Raw genomic sequence first — 12,874 nt, 5'->3', positions numbered from 1 at the left:
CAGACAGGAACACGTTACTAAAAGCTAGCAGCAACCACCCACCAGCATTGAAGCGAAGCCTACCCAAATCTCAGATGATGAGGGTGGCCAGAATTAACAGCGACAATACCATTCTACCACAAGAATTGGACATTATGGTGAATAAATTTGCTGCTAGGGGATATGACAAAGCTGATCTGAAGAAACAAAAGGCACAGATACTACAAATCCCTCGCAATCAGCTGCTCAAAGGAAAAACAAACAAATCAACCAAAGCGTTCAACAAAATCCCAGTGGTAACGACATACACCCCAGCAACCAAGGTATTACCCAGAGCCCTCAAAGTAATATGGCCAGTGGTACGCTGCGATAGACAATTACCCTGTTTCAGAGTTAAAGATATCATGCCGAGCTACAAAAGGGGTAGTAACCTGCGGGATATGTTGGTTAGAACCAACATAACGAAACCACCATCACCGACTTTGTTCAATATCCAGCAAAAGAAACCGGGGTGCTACAAATGCCCCTCATGCACGACATGAAAGCATGTAGAAGCAGGTTCCTCCTTCAAGCATCCTCAAACAGGCCAGATTTACAAAATTAACCACGTAATGAATTGTAAAACACTGTTTATAATTTATATTATAATGTGCCCCTGTGGCAAGTACTACGTGGGTCAAACCATTGTAAACCTAAGAGTTCGGATGGCATTACATAGATCCGCCATCGCAGCAAGTCTCCAAGGAAAAGACATTAACCAACCAGTTGCTCGCCACTTTAAAAATAGTGGACATACGTTATCCAATTTAATATGTAAAATTATTGACCATATCCCCCCATTGAGCCGGGGAGGGGACAGGCAGAGACTCTTAACACAGCGCGAGTCCCAGTGGATTTTTAGATTGAACACTATGGCGCCAGCAGGCTTAAACGAAATGATCGCATGGAATGCCTTTGTATAAGCAGCCTGGTTGAATGTTTTACCCCCTTTTTCTTGTACAGGGATAGAGAGAAGTAAATATCAGTGTGTTTAACAGCAATAAAGAAGAAAAAAATGTGGATGCCGACACGGCCGTGTCGACATAGTTATATAATAACACAAAAAAAAATAATTGATTATCTAATATGCATTATTGGAATTGTATTATATTTTGTCACATTAAGAGGGGCGCTTTAAAGTACACATATTGTAAACTGCATATTATAGATATATACCAAATTTGATACTGAGGTCCTGTATTTTAACATTATTTTAGCACTCATAGCACCTTTTAAATGTAGCGACATTTGGCACCATTGTAATTTTAAAGTAACACATATCCAACAAGTTTTTAATGTTGGTCTTCCCTTTTAGAGCACCTCTACACTAGCCAGACCCGGCAGACCGGGAACCAAGCGTCCAGGGTTATCATGACAACAGCCGGACAATATTATGGGCTGAACAGTGGGTCCCGGAAGCTGTGTCTCGTGCACGCTGGGGAAAGCTTCACAGACAAGGCTACATAAGGTAAGAGAGCAGACTGCTCTGTTTATTTCACTGCACAGGCACTATTTGCACTTTACAGCGCATCCTGAGGAAAAGGCTGACAAGCCTTGAAACGTCGGTATGCTGTATCTGATGTCACTGTGAATATATAAACTATAACTACAAAAAATCCGTGAGTGCCGTTTTCCTTCCCCTGTGCCTGACTCCAGGACGGGGATTGCATCCTGTATCCAACAATATTAAGGGCACCGCGGTAAGTGACCGCATCGTCCGGAGTGCCGAACAAACACAAAAGACTATATATATATATATATATATATATACACAACCAGGAATGACTCTAGTCGTGCCACAAAAGAGGCTGCTACTCTAAAAAGACCCCCCTGTTAGTGGGAGACAAAGAGGTATGGATAGTAAGATGGATAGAGAGCGCCAAAGGTTTCCACCACCTTATGTGCAGTTGACAGATATTTCAAGTATAAAATAATATAGACGTTTTCTGAAATTTAACACATTTTATTAAAAAATTGTAAAATGGTGTGGTATCTTAATTCGGTACTTATGAGTTATCCGGGCGTCCGATTTTTAAATCGGGTCGGATCGGGACATCGCATCGCATCGCATGCGACCATCGGATGCGATGCGATGACCCGATTTTTCCATAGGAATCAATGTTAAAATGGACTGAGTCCATTTTAACATGGAATTCAATGGGAAAATCGGGTCCTTTTCATACCCCTACTATCCAAGTGGGCATGGAGTTGGATATAAACCTGTGGCGAGCGTAGCGAGCCACCGAGCCCGAAGCGTGGCGAGCGTAGCGAGCCCCGCGAGGGGACACGGAATACCGTCCCCTCGCGGGGCTCGCTTCGCTCGCCACGCTTCGGGCTCGGTGGCTCGCTACGCTCGCCACAGATTTATATCCAACTCCATGCCCACTTGGATAGTAGGGGTATGAAAAGGACCCCTTTTTCCCATTGAATTCCATGTTAAAATGGACTCAGTCCATTTTAACATTGATTCCTATGGAAAAATCGGGTCATCGCATCCGATGGTCGGATGCGATGCGATGCGATATCGCATCGCATCGCATCTGATTGTATGCCTTAACTTAAGGCATACAATCAAAAAATCGGGAGCCCGGATAACTCACAAGTACCCTTAATTCTTTTGAAGACGATGACAACCCAACGCGTTTCGTCTTTAGAAAGACTTCATCAGGGTTTTTTTTAAGATAGACACTGCAAGTGGTAAAAACATATCGAGTGTAAATACAGCTGTATATCCAATTTAAAATTTAACAAGGGTACGGTTAATTAACATAAAATGTCCAAAGGAATGATCACAAAAAATATGTACATACCAAACAGAATAAATGAAGATGGATCAAGTATTTTCAAATCAAATGCTAAAAATCGATTTTATGGAAGAAATCACAATCAACAAGATCAAGAAATAGAGGTTCAAAAATTGTGTGTAGTGAACTATTGACTAAGAGGAGGGAGGGGAGTACATTTAGAAGGACAAAAAAGTTTTTAAAAGATTTTCTAGGGAAATATATACCTTTAGTTGGTAGAAAAAATGAGTTTGGAGATTATTGATCCATACATGGTGAGACAATTGTTAGTCCCATATTCGGCCCCTTCTAGGTATAGAGAAGGTATCTCTACATGCTATACCACCCGTTGAGACGGGAAACAATGCGCTCTTAATTCTTACCATTCTGTATACCCCTTGCGAGCTATATAAAGCTTATATGCCTTTTTAGTTATCATTTCCGCATTTTCGTACCACCGGAAGTGACGTCATCATAACTTCAGTATTTAAACAGGCTCATAAAGCCTAGCAACATATTGGACGTTGCTGATCCCCTCTTTGCTACAAACTTGCAGGTAGTATACATTGTGATATACTGGATTGTGTCATTCTATGTCTGTTACACATTGCGTGCACTGAATTTGTAGCTGTTTCAATTGGAAGTCTGTTTGAAGTTTTCTCTGTATGTCTTCAATTCCTCTGTAAAGCCGGTCAGGATATTTATATATAAAGTCAAATCATTTAAAACGCAGCAGTTACTTACCAAACCTATCATATGTATATGAGGTGATTCACAGCCTTGTAGTAAATTTTAAGCTGAACATATATTTTTGTGGATATTTATAATTTACAATTGGGCATTATTGTCATGGTTTGGGCACTTCTCTTTGTAGATTCTGATTGTGAAGAGCCACCTCTCTAGTGTATCCACAGCAGCGGTATTTTAGTGTGAACACAGGTTCACATTTACCATCTTGCCTTTTGATTATTGATAACATCTGAAAGGTAACGTTTTTTCCCTTTTTTTCTGTACCATGAATCATCCATCATCAGTCTCATAGGAGCATCAGACCATTGTATAGTTAAAGATGTTTTTACTTCCTATTCTCTTGCCATGTAGATACTGAGGTATTCGTTTGACCCCTAGGGGCGTTTATACAGTCCGCCCTGAAGTATAATCTTTTTGAATCATACCCTTACCATACGGCAATTGCTGATTTGACATCTTCTTCAAGGTAATGCTAACTCCAGATTACTAGTATTATAAATAGAATTGACATAAAGTTTTTCCACTATTACTAATTCATCCTCCTTCTAATAGACTCTCTATACCTAGAAGGGGCCGAATATGGGACTAACAATTGTCTCACCATGTATGGATCAATAATCTCCAAACTCATTTTTTCTACCAACTAAAGGTATATATTTCCCTAGAAAATCTTTTTAAAACTTTTTTGTCCTTCTAAACGTACTCCCCTCCCTCCTCTTAGTCAATAGTTCACTACACACAATTTTTGAACCTCTATTTCTTGATCTTGTTGATTGTGATTTCTTCCATAAAATCGATTTTTACCATTTGATTTGAAAATACTTGATCCATCTTCATTTATTCTGTTTGGTATGTACATATTTTTTGTGATCATTCCTTTGGACATTTTATGTTAATTAACCGTACCCTTGTTAAATTTTAAATTGGATATACAGCTGTATTTACACTCGATATGTTTTTACCACTTGCAGTGTCTATCTTAAAAAAAACCCTGATGAAGTCTTTCTAAAGACGAAACGCGTTGGGTTGTCATCGTCTTCAAAAGAATTAAGATACCACACCATTTTACAATTTTTTAATAAAATGTGTTAAATTTCAGAAAACATCTATATTATTTTATACTTGAAATATCTGTCAACTGCACATAAGGTGGTGGAAACCTTTGGCGCTCTCTATCCATCTTACTATATATATATATATATATATATATATATATATATATATATATATATATATATATATTTAGGTTGCAAACAAAATATATGTCATAATTGGCATGTGCTACAATTAGCAACCTTTTGTTATGCAAAGTGGCAAGTGATGGTGACAAAGAAACATGTATTACAAATATTTAAAACTTCACAGTACAGTTGGCTCTGTAAAATAAACTCACGTTATAAAAACAAGAGTAATTTAACTTTAAAATAAGCTTTAATTTTTTTTGCTGAAGTGCAGTTGTCATTGTAAACAAGCAAGTTATTACAGAGATCCAGCAGGACATGTTTGATGTGTTTGCATTATCGAATGCAAAAAATTATATTTAGAGAAATATTACCGAAGGCATCCTATTCTGCTGGTGTGATCTAACCACTATTATTCACATAATGTTTTCTTGTAGTTGTAAACTTAAAACTCTGATCTGAGAAAATAAGCCATTGCCTGTGTAACCCTGTAAGCTAATGTTTTCTTAAGGGAATCCAATATTTAAAACCTTTAAGCAGCGCACCATACCCAAGTAACATTTCAATGGCTGCGCTTTATGTTAAAAACAAAAAGAACCCAACAATTGCAATTAGGGGTCAATGGTTATCAACTATAAGAGGAATGTAATATCTCATAACATTTTATCAACTAATGATGTACTATATTTAATGAAAAATTCACACTGCACTAGTTGTAAACAAATCATGTCAGTTGTATTTAAAGCCTTCATAAAAAGTGCAAACTTCAGTGTTTTACGGTCACTGATACAAAGAAATCTTTCAAAAGCAGAACCATTTTAAGAGCTAGATTTTATCTATCCATATCAGTGTTCAATAGGAAGTGATGGAATCTACACATTCTACAATTTACTATAGATACACACTACTAGTAAAATAAAGCAGATTATTGAACTGCGACTGTTAGTGTGGTCATAGAATGCAGACACCATCTGACAATTTTATTTTTTGCGTCAGTCTTCAACCTTGCAACTGATCCGACCTCAACAGATGTTAATTTCTTATCTGTAATAATTTTGCCCAAATGTGATGCAATTTGCAACCACAAATCCAAAGTTACAGCACATATAGACATTATAGCTGGGAACATTATATTACTAACGTGCTGACTACTGGGGCATATTGATTAGTTTCAAACAGCGGAGGCCCAGCACTGCAGGAATGGTTCCCTTGCAGCTTTTGGTGTGGTTCCAAACATTATGGAATTATACAAACAGAAGTGGGATGACTGCATGCAATTTTAACATCATTCATTTTAGGTTTTATTTTTATACTACCAAAAAAAACCCACGACCGATCACACTGAAATGTCATCAGTGGTCACATGATAAAGGCTTTAAGCAAAGACTCACAAGAGGTGCTAGCAGTTTTGGATGAAATGATTAACCCTTTGAGTACTAGCATCTCTGTGAGAGATGCGCAAAATATGAGTGTCAACAGCTCTGTAAGATAGTCGTTAAAAATGGCAGCATCGCTCACATTTGTTATATAAAGTCAAATAAAAAATGTTTTTCAGAAAAAGATTATATTTCCTATATAAAGGAAAAGGATTATATTTCCTATATATCACATGTGAATATGATGAATATAAATGTTTGCTTGGCAATTTCCACACCAATTTTGACAAATTCACTTGGCACTCAAAGGGTTAAGGTTATAAAGTCAGTGTTGAAGTGTTAATTCAGAAGTTAAGTAGTTAATCCCTTATGCAGGTAAGGGATATTCATCTTAGTTAGGTTTCCCCAGTTTTAGAAGAAATTGGTCCACTAATGAAAAGAAAAATGACCTCATGGAAATAGCTGTAAATCCACCAGATCCACTCTTTGGTTATGAAAAGGACAAGTAGACTTAAACAGTATAATATGACATAATTTATACCCAACATTTCTTAGGTTAAGGTTGTGACGGAGTTAATAAATTTGCTTTCTGTTAAACAGACGAATATATTAAAATATACAGTTATGTAGTCAAGGTCAAGATTATACATATCCTAAATTACCTAATGGAATACAAAGAGTGGTGAGAAGTTTCATGCACAGCCGCTAAGCATTATGCGTGAAATTGGACATGCTTTACATCTAACACATGGATAGAAAACACATTTTAATAACCAGCATAGGGAATAAATATAATTGCAAACTAAATATGGCTATGTAGGACTAACATATCATCACAGTCATAAAAAATGGTATTTATAACTATTTATGTGGGAATGTAAGATTGTTCCTGACTTTTGAATTAAAACATTAATTAGTATTCCAGAGTACAGCGGATAACATTTTACTAGTTGTGGACAAATTCTAGAATCACCAATATATCCCAAAGTAGATCATTTAGAAAAATAGTTATTGTGTTGAGGACCATATTTCAAAAATAGGTCTCATGCTGAAGTGTATTCACATTGAATTAAAGGGGTTTTCCACTTTAAAACTAAAGTTCATTAAAGCCACTCCCTTATTAATAACAGACCTTTGTATACTGTATGTAAGTGTAGGAACTGTGGTAAACTCAGAAAATGGTCACCAGCTCAAAGTTGTGATATTGTGAATTTAGTAAAAAGATTTATCAGTGGTAACCCCCTTTTAAAGTTGAACATTTCTGATTTTCAAAGTGAGCAATTGCAATTTTTCGGTTATTCACTAGTCAAATCACCAAATCAAGCTGCAAGAATCAACCATTATGCTTTACTGAAGTTTACCAAGTGTTAAAAGCAACATGAACAGGGGACCATCTGTTTTTGCCTGGATTTCCATATGCTTCATATGGACATTAACCCCTTAAATGGTAGGTTTTGCTGGGGCAGGACAAACCTACCAGGGCAGGTTTGTCCTGCCCCAGCAAAACCAACCACAGTGGGAAGCCCACCCTACCCTTACTTCTGCTCTGGCTCAGCGTTTGTACGCCGGAGCTTCCCTGCCGCCGCTTGTGTCCCCGCCCGCTGCCTGTCACATTGAGCAGTGACGTCGGCGGCAGGCTGGGGGATGTTCGCGGCGACTCAGGTGCCCGAGCCGCCCCGAACATCCCTGTGCCTGCCACCGACATCACTGCTACTAAAAGCATGGCGGCAGGCGGAAGCGCCGGGGGCAGCACTATTACAAGAGCTCCGGCGTGTGATCACTGGAGCACAGGTGATGGGGGGTTAGGGTAGTGATTGGGGAGGGGGGCTCTAGAGGTGCTGTGCCAGTGGTGCACACCTGGACACCACTGGCGCACACCTATTTGATATTTGTGGTATGCCCGGAAATTTTCCGGGGCAGCCCGCTGCGGCAGCGCAGCTGAGCCCGGAAAATTTCCGGGCATACCACTCAAGGGGTTAATATTAAAATTGTTTACATGCGGATAATTCAAATGGGGACAACTCAATTAAGTACAATGTTTAAAAGCAGTGGAATGAGTGCCCACAACTATTCAATTAGCTGCACTGTAATTCCATGACTGGAAGATTTCTGCTTGCGCCCTTTTGAGGTATGAGCAAAAATCAGACTGTACTAGAGCCGCAATGCTCTAGGGCTTACATTGCACATGACATTTAAGCTGGAGAACGTTGTTTACCCCGACAAAGCCCTAAAGATTAAGTGTGATCAACTGCATCTCTGGTTTTAAGTGACAGACGTGATGCAGTCAATAAAATAGCTCTGATCACTCATTCCTGGCGCTATCCAATATCAAGCTTAATTGATTGCCCCAGTGATACAATGACTGTAACAGTACATGCTATTTTTAAACTGCTACTAAATAAATAGCCTCTTCTTCCTTGCAGTCTCATTTTAGTAACAAGGACTTTAAATAAAATCTTTGAAATTATGGATACTGGAAAACAATGCACAATAAAGAAATCCCACCATTTTTCTTGTATGTAGTCATTAACAGTCTTTCAGCTACAGGGATAATATCTGTGGGGAATTGCATAATAACAGTATCTAAAACAACATGTGGCATCACCACCACTCTCAGTATCAAAATTGTGCTGAAGCCAATTTCAGGCCTACAGTAGATATTAAGAACTGAAGAATGTATTAGCGCTATACAAAATGACAATACCAGGTACTTCAAATGGTCAACGTTTCCGGGTGATGCTTCCATTTAAATTATGAATCCATGTACAGTAAGTGTACCCATACTGCATAACGCATAAAACATCTGACACAGGCATGCTAACAGGTACACACAATAGTATGTCAGCTTTAGGAAGAAGAGTATATCTGGAGACTTGAAAGAGCATTACTAAACAGATCCGCTATTTGCTTACAATATCCTTAGTGCCTAAATATATATATTCACAAATACCTAAATCTCATTAAATTAATGCAAAGGAACTCCTGTGTGTTCCCTCATCAGAATTGACATGGAAGACTAGTTTTGGAATGCAAGGCCAAATGTGCACATCTATACATACACATATGTGCATGTATGTGTAAATTTTTATACCTTTTTATACCTTTTTATATCTCTATCTCTCTAGACACACACACACACACACACACACACACACACACACACACACACACACACACACACACACACACACACACATATATATGTATATACCCAAATTTTAACAAATACCAATTTGAGGTTATTAAAAAATTACATATAAAAAGAGATTATGGCTCTGTATAAATGAATGGAGTATATAAACAGTGGGCTAGGAGTATAACAAAAACAAAAAAAAGTCAGGTTTCCACCTCTGACAAAAACAAAATGACAACCCCCCCCCCCCCCCCCCCAGATGAAATGTACAAACATAGAACATGTTCCAGTACGGCTAGATGAAACCGTTACTACGAAAGACAGTTTGTGTCACTCATTCATGTAGCCAGTTTGGCAGAGCTGGTGCTTTAAGGTACTAGGTCTGTGATGAAAAGAAGACAGATACAGACACAGTTCCTTTGATGGAGCACAGTACTCCTTTAAGGCAATGCCCCTCACAGAAGGACACATCGAAAGAAACTGCTCTTCTTTTGCTGTTCTGGGGTAATTCGGACTCCTTGGTTACTGCCTTGGGAACAGTTTCCCTCCTGAAAGAAATGAATAAGAATTTTACATTCAGCAAGAACAATTCTAGGACACAACTGGGACTATGTAAACAAAAACTTTACAGCATTTAGAAAGAAATGGATGTGGGAGGATTTACAGATCATCTTTAAACCTTAAGTACTTTAAAGCCATGTGCTGTTAGTAAATGTACATATCAGCAGATTAATGAAAAATGAAAACATAGATGGTGGTATTTAAATTATTCCTTGTACAGTACAATGGATATTGCCATAAAAGAAAGATGTGGGGCCAAATGTAATAGGGTGTGAGAATCAGAAAATTAGAGATTTTCCTATTAATTTTTTTTAATTCTTTATTTAGGTTTTTTCAATAGGAATAAAGTCATTACATACATTTGGAACATGTATAATCATACATATTGTGTACAATAGGACAACAAATACAAGCAGTATAATTAAAGCGGCAATCATTTACACTGCAGAACCAGGTTGATTTTGCCATGTAAATTATTACCGCTTTAAAAAAATAAAAAGGAAAACTCTCCCAAAATCTCTCACTTTCTGATTCCCACACCCTATTACATTTGGCAAACTAACTGAAAAAAGGGGATTTTTGTAAGAACTTACTGTTCGAATCCCTTTCTCTGAACCTGGTGACACAGCTCAACCATGGGAAGTTCAAGAGTCGGTCCTTTGGGAGGGTACGCTCAGGCCCGCAGTTCTCATCACTGCTCGCCCAAATGAAGCGTCCTCCGATGTAAACTCATGGAACCTGTAGAATTTGGTGAAAGTGTAAACAGAGGACCAAGTGGCAGCCCTGCATACTTGCTCCGAAGTAGCCCCGTGATGCACAGCCCAAGAGGAAGCAACTGACCTGATGCGATGAGCATTAATTCTGGAGGGCACTGGTCTGCCAACTTTAGCATAGTCAAAGGCAATAACTGACCTTAAACATCTAGCAATGGTCTGCTTAGAAGCTGGCCACCCTCTCTTATGTACGTCATAGCACCAAGTCAGTTTTACGAAGCTCCTTCACTCTGTCCACATAAACGCACAGCGCGCAAACAACATCCAATTTCTTCAACTTGTCCCTATTACGAGCCTCCTTTGGAGGACAAAACACCGGGAGCTCAATCTCCTGGTTTAAATGAAAAGTGGATACCACTTTTGGCAAAAATTTTGGAACGGTTCTCAAAACAGCCCTATCTTCATGAAATACCAGAAATACAGACTTGCAAGACAAGGCCCCCAATTCAGACACATGTCTATCCGAAGCAATAGCCAATAGAAACATCAGTTTCCAAGTCAGAAACTTATGGTCAGCCGACCTTAACTGTTCAAAAGGTGGTTTCTTCGAGGAACGTCTGCACTTCCGGCAACAAAGCCACTTTCTTTTGAAAGAAAATAGACAAGGCTGACAACTGCACCTTAAAGGATTGCAGGCTCAACCCAGTGGAAAATCCATCCTGCAGGAAATCCAGAAGTCTAGAAACCTTAAATCTGGAGGGGTGAACTTTCTGTCTCTCACACCACCTAATGTACGTCCTCCAAACTCTATAATAATTTGCAGCTGAAATCGGTTTACATACACTAATCATAGTTCGAATAACTGCCTCAGAGAAACCTTTCTTTTTCAAGATGGAAGTTTCAAGAGCCAGGCCATCAAATTGAGCAGAGCTAGGTCCTGATAAAGAAAAGGACCTTGCTTGAGAAGGTCTGGTCGAAGTGGAAGATGCCACAATGCGGTTGACAAGCTCAGTATGTCGGAATACCAAGACCTCATTGGCCAATTCGGAGCTATTAGAATGATCTTCGCCCCTTGTGTCCTCACTCTTGAGGACTCGGAGCCAGCATGGGAAATGCTGAAGCTCAATGGAACTGTCATGGCATCTACTGCCCATGCCATCGGATCCCTGGTTCTCGAACAGAACTTGGGTACCTGATGATTCTGTCTGGACTCCATCAAGTCCACCTCTGGGAGCCCCCAAAGAGAAACAATTTCCTGGAATTGTTCGACTGAATTTGAATGGGAGACACTTCAGAAACTCCTCCGCCTGCAGAAGTGTCTTCCAGACTGCCCGCAGCTCCAGTATATAAGAACAACAATTAAAAAGTTTCTGATAGCAGTGCGATAAGAGGCTGCCTTGTGGTGGGTAACAAACTAGAATGGTGACCATGGCACCATCAAAGAACAAGTGGACTAAACAAAGGAAGAAAGTCCCCTCTTAGGTGCCAGTGGAGGGGACTTTCTTCCTTTGTTTAGCTCCAGTATATTGACCAGCAAGGATGACTCCACAGTTCAGGTTCAGGGTTACTGCCCCCCAGCCCCTGCGGCTGGCATCAGTTGTGACAACCAACCAATCCCATGACCGAAGGGAGCGTCCCAAATGGAGGGATTCCAGATCCATTCACCACAGTAACGAGTCCTTAGTCTCCTGAACAAGAAGAACTGTTTCTTGTTTCATGGACTTCGGATTCCCCGACCAACTGGAAAGTATGTTCCATTGGATAGGTCTCGAGTGGAACCTTGCCCAGTAGTTTCACTGCCATACTGAAGGACCTGGCGACTGCAGAATGGCCAATACTAACAGACAAATGTCTCTGGCCTTTGTCTCTGGAAGGAAAACCCGATGAAGGTGTGTATCCAGAATTACTCCCAAAAACTGTAGGCTCGGAGTGGGACACAGCTGGGACTTTGGTAAATTTATTATCCACCCATGGCTCTGCAAGAAATGAGTTGCAGCTGATAGATTTTTCCTGCAACTTCTCTGCTGACTCCGCCTTGAACCAGAGATTGTCCAAGTATGGGATAATCACAATTCCCTTGAGTCTGAGAGCTGCCGCCATGACCGCCATTATCTTTGTGAACACCCTCGGAGCTGTTGCCAGTCCGAAAGGGAGAGCCTGAAATTGCAAATGGAGGTTGCCTATCATGAAATGCAGCAAAGACTGATGTTCTTTAAAAATAGGCACATGCAAATAGGAGACTTGAATGTCCACGGATGCTAGGAATTCTCCCGACTCTCGAAACTCCAAAGGTACCAAAAGACTGGAGAATAGCAGAGGTAGTGCCATTATTCAAAAAAGGACGATCCCGCTAATTACA

General features: G+C 39.7%; 1 protein-coding gene across 4 annotated transcripts in view; it reads right to left on the bottom strand.

The window, feature by feature from the left end:
- Nucleotides 1-4,963: 4,963 nt before the first annotated feature.
- Nucleotides 4,964-12,874, bottom strand: part of LOC146069168 (ras-related protein Rab-8A) — a 454,991-nt gene continuing 447,080 nt past the window's right edge. For all 4 annotated transcript variants that reach the window (XM_083179287.1, XM_083179289.1, XM_083179288.1 and 1 more), the window contains one exon: nucleotides 4,964-9,789. In XM_083179287.1, coding sequence (XP_083035413.1) covers nucleotides 9,697-9,789 — 93 coding nt within the window. In that variant the 3' untranslated portion in view covers nucleotides 4,964-9,696. The remainder of the gene's footprint in view (nucleotides 9,790-12,874) is intronic.

This window comes from Crinia signifera, chromosome 1 (genome assembly GCF_055691185.1).
Source record: "Crinia signifera chromosome 1, ASM5569118v1, whole genome shotgun sequence".
NCBI classification, from domain to species: domain Eukaryota; kingdom Metazoa; phylum Chordata; class Amphibia; order Anura; family Myobatrachidae; genus Crinia; species Crinia signifera.
This window is presented reverse-complemented; position numbering and strand designations above follow the sequence as displayed.